The 8,855-nt window shown below is 39.0% G+C and overlaps 1 protein-coding gene across 2 annotated transcripts in view; it reads left to right on the top strand.

Annotated features, from left to right (window-relative positions):
* The window catches only part of Gas2 (growth arrest specific 2), a 120,525-nt gene that overhangs the window by 13,276 nt on the left and 98,394 nt on the right, over positions 1–8,855 (top strand). For both annotated transcript variants that reach the window (XM_013350266.2, XM_026784258.1), the window contains one exon: positions 6,816–6,937. In XM_013350266.2, the coding sequence (XP_013205720.1) occupies positions 6,816–6,937 (122 nt within the window). The remainder of the gene's footprint in view (positions 1–6,815; positions 6,938–8,855) is intronic.

Raw genomic sequence — 8,855 nt, 5'->3', positions numbered from 1 at the left:
TCTCTGTCTCTCTCTCTCTCTCTGTTTCTGTCTCTCTCTCTCTCTGTCTCTCTCTCTCTCTCTGTCTCTCTGTCTCTCATCCTAGCTTTTATGTACTTGGAATCTAGAGCTGTCTTGGTGACAGTCTCCATGTTGGTTCTGTTTCCATATAAAGCAGCAAATTCTTTAGTGAGACAGAAATGTAAAGCTTTTAGATGTTCGGTCTCATGGGTCATACTTGCAGAAAACTTTTAGGATACTTGTTTAAAATGTAACTTTTAAAATATGCTTTGTAAAGGAGAGTGAATCAGTGATTATACTTGGATGTTTCTGATCCCACACATAAACTGTCAATTGAAGGTGATTTTTTTTTGAAAGGACAATTGAAGATTATTTGAAAACCAAAAATAGTTTGATGGATAAGGGAATGCTTGTTTTGATGATAGACCAATACTCACTTTTATGTCTCCAATGTGACATGTGATATTGTAATTTTCAGATACTCTTGCTTCATCAGTGGCAAAAATAAATACCATTGTAGAATGCTAGGCATAGAGAAAAAGATACAATAATAAACAGCTAGTCAAGCTCAGTTTATGTATTAATCCTGGCTTTCCTGTGGGAAGTGTGCTTGTTGAATTGACCAACATGACTGATGAGAAGGTCACTGTGTGTTATCTTCACCCACTCACATGTTGGGTATCTTCCAGGAAATGCTGTCTGGAGCTATGCTGTGTATTTCCTATTAGTAGACTAGTTTTAGGATAAACATTTAGAAAAGACAGAGCTAGGACCGGAAGATCCCACCATCTTCAGTAAGCAGGCGTCTTGGGCTGCCCCTTGCATGGTGGCTGCTGTTACCACTTGCTGACAGGTCTAGTCTACATTAACCACACAGGTTCTGTCTGTACTGTAAGCTATCAACTCTGTTCCTTTTACTCATGAGCCGAGTATTACTCACCCATTATTTATGTCTGTACAATATACCATAAATCCAAACGCTAATGCAAGCAAATCTTGAGAAAAACCTTAGTATTGCTTTGAGCATGGAAAGTGTTAGTAAACGAAGAGCCCCAGGCGATAACAGTAATCCATGATGTAGAATTAAGTGCATCTGACTCTATGATTGATAGCTGGACTTCTGAGAATTGTTTTGGTCTTACTTTGAGACCAACGTACTAACAAATTGCTCATCTCACTTGAGCATTTCTATATTTTAAAAATGATAATCTCTCTTTGTCTTATATTAGTTTTGTTTAATGATAATAAAAGAAGCTCCTGGTACTGTATTTTAAAGAAAGACTTTTGTGTTAAAGAAGAATTAAATCAAGTCGTATTTGCATCAAAAAGAGTTGACATTTTTATTAATGGTTGTACGTCTTTAGGATGAAGACTCGTGTGTTTATATCTACCTAGGGATTTTTGAATAGTTTCTAAGTTGCCCCAAAAGCTATCATGCCAAAACGATTTTACTGATATTTAGAAAATGTATTGGTAGTTGATACTGTAACACATTTGCTTTTCTGATTATATACATGCAGGGAAAAGAAAATTTAGTGGTTTCCAGTTTAACATGAATGATATGTGTTTCACTTTTTCAGTTATTTCTAAAAATCGACTTCATTTTTATCTATTAAAAAGTAAACATCTATCTGTTGAAGCTAATGCTGTTAAACACAGCTGCTATCCAGTAGGCTTGGGACAGGAGATTCTTCCTTTATTGGGTTCTGAGATCCTCATGTTCTTGGTGTAAGTCAATTCAAGTCTATCTCGCACTCTTCAAAATTCAGTCTTGAAGATACCCAGTAATTTGAGATAAGGTACTCATTACCAAAACGAGTAATGCTTAATAATTTGTATTTGGCTAGAAAGTGAGTCATGTTTAGTTTCTCTACTGTTAAAATAAATTGAGGTTGGAGGTGCAGTGGGGTTAGAATGGAGTTTGGTACTGTGGCATCAAGATTATCTTTAGACATTGAAACTATAGCAACTTTCTTCTGCTGTGTTTCAAATCAGTCATTAGAACAAGGCTGAGTTCTTCTCAGTCATGTTCCAGGCTCCTTGTTCGTTTTCACAGACGAAGTCCAAGATCATTTTTTCCTAAAAAGCTTTCTGTGGTGCTTCTATGTAAGGAAATAAAAAGATCAAATTTCATTTGGGAGAATGCTCTGATTTAGGAAATAGTCACTGTGTGTTCAGTAAATACTCAAGTTGTCAAGCCAAAAGGCTGAGAGCATAGACTTTGAACCTAGAAGGCCTGGGTCGAAGGCTGAATTCCTCTATGTGCTAACTGTGTGGATTTGTTTTAAAAAGGGGGGAAGGGGAGAGATAGTAACATGTACTCTGTAGTACTGTGACCATGCCTGCCTGCCACATTGTGTCCAAATGTCAAATGCGAATATTAGATGCAGTCTCTTCTTTGGGCATCTAGTATTGCTAAATTTTGAGGGGAGGGGAAAACTCATCTCTGACTATTCCAATAGAGGATAAAGAGATCCTTGCCCCCATCCTCTGGTAGTGCCAGTCTAAAGCATTTTATAGATTGATAGCCAATCTTTATGGAAATTATGTCAAAGTTTTTCTGGAAGATATTGTGCATTGATGCATATGAGCACTCATGCTGGCTTTAGTTACCCAGCCCTCTCCTAGTAGTACTGGGGCTGATGCTAATGTCATTCATTTAGTCTATAGATGCTTCAGCTATGCTGTCTATTACTCTTGATTCTCTAGACTTGCTTTCACATGGGAAAGGCAGGCCTGAGTCTGTGGCAATGCTCTGACTGCAGAGACACCTTGCATAGTGTTTATAATACGAGATGTGAGTCCCTTGATGCAAGATGAAGAAGGCCTGATTTGTGAAGCAGAGATTATTAATTGCCTGCTAATTTTACTTAAGGAATTGTAATTTGTTCGTCACAGCCTGCTCCTCCGGGTTTGTCATGGGTAGACCCAACCGGCATGGTTTTCGGCCTTTTCCTTAATCACCGCTAGTGGTATGTGTGGAATGGAAATGATGTGGGGCACCGTCCCATAAAAACGGTATAACTGACTTCTTACAATTATACAGCACACTGAAAATATGTATGTAATGACTCTTAATAGTTGGATGGAAAAATATATTACATGTAAAGGATTTTTAAAAGTAGAACTTTTCAGTCTTGCATTTTCCCTTCATTTGGGGCAGTCCATTTCAGCTATAAAGTCTATAACAGTCTCTGTTTTAGCCAGAAAACCCACCTTTCCAAGTTATAAAATACACAGAATGCAAAGCTGACACCTAATATATTCTTCATTGGATACAGATGTTCAGTGTAAAGTTTTCGTCAAGTGTTCATAGAGAGCAGGACAAAGGACATTTGTGAGTTCCAAAGCAAATCAAGTGAAAAGTGTGACTCTGGGCAAATTTCTGATGGCTCTTTAATGAAAACTATTTTTCTTTGCATTATTAAAAATTCTTTTCAATTTATTATAATCATCTAAGTCACTTGAAAATATGAGGCGGAATCTGATGTGGCGTGTAAATAAATGAGAACACATCAAGTTCCCTTCCAGAGGTAGGATGTCGTCTAAGCAATTTATAACAGTCATTCAACAAAATCATTGAAGAACTTGTAAAATTTGTTCATTTTGATATTTAAACACATCTCTATAAACTTAAAATTTTAGACAAATTGTTTCTGGTACTTATGCATCATGCCTGTTTGCAAGATAACTTTCTGCTCATTAGAATAATATTGGGAGGATAGCATGTAGTCTGCCCTGCTTCCATTATGTGTTTCAAGACTCATGTTCGTGTCTGAGTTGAATGAACTCCACGTAGTTCCGAAATGAAAGCAGCCTGCGCAGGCGAACCTCTGTGGTCAACACATAGAGTGCTGCTGCTTTGCCACCTGCAGAAGTCATTATCTTAACCAGAGGCTAAAAAGTGAGCTATCCAGCAGGGAGAAAGGGAATGTAAGCACTAACTCCCCGTCCCTCTTATAATCCCCCATCCACACTGCATGAAAGTCATTTTAAACAGATGTTTCTGAAATTCAAACAGTGGATACCGTCGGTCTGAATCAGTAGTTTATATATGACTCAGTGGGGCTGTCTTTAAGTGTCCATGGAATTGCATCACCTGCCTTTCTCTTAAGATAGGAAAATAGGTCTGGATGCACCCCAATGTTTGGTCAAGGTTTTTCTAGAAGTTTTATTTGTTAATTTGCATGCTTACTGATTGCATTTACCCAGTGCCCATCACATTAACACACAATGCTTACCTCTGTAGGAGGCTTCATTTTTAAAATGTATGTATTTGTAGACAAGGTGTTGACCTTGAGCTAATCCTGCTTCCCATGCCTTCTGAGTGCTGGTATTATAGCTGTGCAGCATCAAAACTTGTTTGTAGTGCTCAGAGTAGGACCCAGGGCTTTGTATATGCCAGGCAAGACTGTACCAACCAAGTTATATTCCAGTTCTGTAGAAACTTTAAAAAGACACATTCTAAGTGGTTTATAGCATATTGAGGGAAGTAGACTTTATACAAAACATATTATTTGCAAAAGGAGAAAATATTTGGTATACACCCAGAATGAAAGCTATTTGTGAGAATGACTATATAGAAGAGAGTAGTGAGCCCTGGGAAATCACTTCCAGGAAGCAGAGTAAAGGGAGATGGAATTCAACAAGGGAAAGAGCAAGGCACAGAAGGAGGTCCATGCCAGGAAGAGTAGAACATCTGTGAGGGGTATGATCAATAGGACCACAGGCAGATAGAAGCATTTGATTACAAAAACAATTGGAGGCATCAGTGGAGGTCATTGAGTTGGTACAAATTGCATAAATATGTTTCGCAAGGTAGAGGTGGTATCAAGAACATTAGTAAATGTATCTGAGTGAAGACTGAATCAGAAAAAATGGTGTACAGCATTAAAAAGTGACTACAAACCTAGGCAACAGCCCCCATTCTCATGGCCATCGTGTTAGTCATCAGACCATGATGGCATGGCCAAAAGAGACAGTTTGAAACTACAGAATAACCTTCATGTCATGGGAAATCAAGGCAGCAAAACCCATTGAAAATGAAGACCCAAGCAAAGGGGAGGGCATGGGGAAATTGAGTTGTGATAGTATGGAAAGACACAAGTGGTTCTATTTACATGAGTTGGGGGATCATGGAGCTCAAGGGTTTTGGATTCCTTGGTATATGATAAAATGTTCTGAAATTATGCTGCTGACAGTATATTTCTGAATATATGCACAGTATTTGAATTATATACTTTAGAGGGGCAAATGATAAAAGATATGGAATAGGGAAAAGGGAGGAAGAAAAGGCAGTGACTAACTGGGATCCAGTCAAGTGTGGAGATGATGGGATGAGGACCAGAAGCTTCTAAGAGTGGTGGTGGCCCTGTGAGGGTCAGTGTGGGGAGGGGGGAGCAAAGCTGAGCCCTGGAATTGCCTTCTCCTGGCTGTGTTCAGAGGGGAATGCTCAGTGGTTTTTATTTTTTTTCGCTTAAAATTTATCTTTCCCAACAATATTACCTACTCTTAATCAAGAATGGTGCATTATTGCAGCTTAGAAATGAGGTTTAGTATAGTTTGATGAGATTTAGTGGAGTTGCCAGTGATGGTTTGTTTATGTACCATTGTTCTGCTTAAAAAGAACGAAAGAGTTTTTGTTTGTTTTGTTTTTTTTTTTTTTTCATTTTCCTGTGTGTGTGTGTTCACGCTCATGCCTATATGCTGGTTGCTTCACATGGCTGTGTTTGCCTAAGCTTAAGGAGGGGTCAGAGATCCACATTAGATATCTTCCTCATTGGTCCTCCAACTTAATTCAAATTGTTTTTAGACAGGGTTTCTCACTGTACTCGGAGTTTATGGATTCAGCTAAATTAGTGCTAGCAAACCCCAGAGAACCTCTTGTCTCTTCCTCCTCAATGCCAGGGTTAAAAAGCCTGTACTTTAGGATTTTTTTTTTTAGCTACTCTCTATCCTCCCTCCCTCCTTCCCTCCCTCCCTCCCTCCCTCCCTCCCTCTCTCCTTGTCTACCTCCCTTTCCTTCTTTCTTTCTTTCCATGAGTGCTAGGGCTCTGACCTCAGGTTCTCATGCTCACATATCAAGAATTTTACATTTGAGCCATCTCGTCAGCAACTTTTGTTTATTTTTATTTTTAAGATAGGGCCTCATGTATCCCAGGCTGGTCTTAAGCTTCAAATGTATCCAAGGATGATCTTGAGCTTCTGATCCTCCTGCCTCTACCTCCTGAGTGCTTTGATTATGGTTGGTTGTCACCACACATGGGTTTTCTTATCTGTTGCTGGGGAGTGAACTTCTGCTTTAATGAGTGTTGAACAGGTGTTCTTGCAGCTGAACTGTTGTGTTTATAAATAAATATGTTACAGATGTGAAATACCAGTTCTGCTTTGCAGTCCAAAGCAATTGAATGGACTACCGAGGATGATAATGGAACTAACCAGAGAGATCCAGATGCTGAGAGGCAACATGCATTTAGTTCTAATACATTGTTTTTTTTTCTGTAAATATAGAATTCCCCAGAAGGCTGGTTCTTTGTTTCACTGACTCATTTTCATTTCATGTGGTTGCTAAATGGTGTGAATTTTGTCTAGTTAGTGTGAAATACAACTTTTTACAGTTAGAATGAATATAAAATATTGAGATTAAATTGAAACATAAAATGCTAAATAAACCATTCTTATGGTCAGTGCCCCTTTTAGGGATTTCTCTAGAAATGAATAGAAGGAGCTCCTAATGAAATAATGCCCTTTAGTGTGAGTCCGATGCCCAGACTAGGGAAAGAATGTTTTTATAATGCTCTTTTGTGGTATTTCAGGGAAAGAAATAACAGCAGAAACCTTCATGGAGAAGTTGGATAATGGTGCCTTGCTCTGTCAGCTTGCAGCAACTGTGCAGGAAAAATTTAAAGAAAGCATGGATGCCAACAAGCCTGCCAAGGTAAAGTCCCCAGGCAGAAAGCACTGAGGGTCCCCACACAGAAGTCTCCATGCAGAATGCACTGGTGAGAGGTGGGTGCTCCTGTGTGGAGGGTTCCCGTGCAGTAGGCATGGCCGAGAGATGGGTGCTCCTGTGTGGAGGGTCCCCGTGCAGTAGGCACTGGTGAGAGGCAGGTCTCTGTACAGACCGCACTGCTGAGAGCAGACATTTATTTCTGCAGTGACTTATGAATACAGCTCAGTGTGAGAATTGGGTGTGAATGAACGCATCAAGGTCTGCAGTAACAACAAAGCACAGAAGCAAGTTTATAATCATCGGACATGGATCCTCTCTTTTAATTATATAAAATGCATAATCCTTTCAGTAAGTCTAATTAGATGAAAGCTTATGGAAAAGGGATGCTGTTCCAAGAGAGTGTTGTGTACAAACAACTTCATCTGAGATGCTGTCAAAAAATAGTGAACATATAGTTGTGTCATCGGGCAGTGGTGAAAAAATGAACAGAAAGGTTTACTGAAGAGGTCTTGTTTCCAAAAGCAGTGTGTCAGAATACTGCTGTGAGCTATCTGTAATGCAATTTTTGTGTTTTAATGAGTAGTATCATTGAACAAAGTAACTTTAGGCAAATTACCTTATTTTCTTAATATTTCAGTTTCTTTTTGTGTCTTAGTTCTATTTTTCTTAGCTGTTATAAGTACACTGAGAAAATATCATATTTGTTAATTTTGAGTAAACAAGATAATACTTTTCTAATGTGTAAGGAAAAGAAGAAAAAAATGAAACAATGATGAAGACAATTTCAAGGGGGATGCAAGACACAGTTTATAAATGGTTCCTGCCTCTGTAGTGCAGCAGCAGTGCAGTGCGTGTACATGTCTGTCATCAGACACTTAGTGTGATGTATTTTATTGTGATTCCTATGGAAATATAGTTCTATTGTTTAGGGTTTCCTTTTCAAGTTTTTATTAACAGATGTTGATTATGCATCCTGCTGGTTTCACTATGACATTTTCTTATTTTATATCACTCTTTAAACTACTGTGTATGAAACCAACCTGAGCTCCAGCTCTTTTTTAAATTACAGCTCTGTGATGCTGTCAGTTAATCCAGTGCCTTCCAGATTCTCTTACTATGAGTACCACCTGACTGCCATTAGATTGTACCCTGCCTGAATGTGCTGTCTGCTTCCCTACAAGATCTTCCTGGACACATTCCTCAAAGGCCATCCAGGAGACCCTGGCTCTGGGCTGCATGGCGACTGGTGCATTTTCTTTCCCCATTTCTCTCTCAGTTGGAAGGCTGCACATTCTAAGGGATTTGTACAGCTCCCCTGGCTAGGATGCATAAGAGCAAGAACATAACAGACACACTCCAAGTCTAGTTCCTGATGACCTTATTTTGCATGGAAAGTGCTTCATGAAAGCTTCATATTAGACAGGTGTCCTTATGCTGGATCTCTACTGTAATGGAATTCACCTCCGTTTAGTTTAGAAGTGAGAAAGCACATGCTAAAAAGAGGCCAGTTTGTACAGAAATTGTACTTTAAAGCAATCAGCAAAGGGGAAATAGCATAGCCACTAGGTTCCCTTGGCTGTTCTGTCTTGACCAGAGCTCAAGGTCAGCATCACACAGAGGAAAACCCTACTAAGAATACTGTAGAGTTCTTCGTTTTTGTTTGTTTTGGAAGATGACTTTTTAAACTAGAAAGAAAGATCAACAGAGCTGCATTTATGGGACAGTGAGGTATGCTACAGGCTCAGAGCATGGGCCCGGAGTAGAGACTTTGCCTGTGTACTGGGTTAGCTTGAGAAAGCTTGTACTATCTGTTAACTGGTTTTGTCTAAATCTTAGTTCTTTTTTTTTAAATATTTATTTATTTATTATGTATACAACATTCTGTCTGTGTGTATGCCTGCAG

This window comes from Microtus ochrogaster, chromosome 22 (assembly GCF_000317375.1).
Source record: "Microtus ochrogaster isolate Prairie Vole_2 chromosome 22, MicOch1.0, whole genome shotgun sequence".
NCBI classification, from domain to species: Eukaryota; Metazoa; Chordata; class Mammalia; order Rodentia; family Cricetidae; genus Microtus; species Microtus ochrogaster.
The sequence above is the reverse complement of the archived record's forward strand: the minus strand, read 5'-3'. Positions and strand labels throughout refer to the sequence as shown.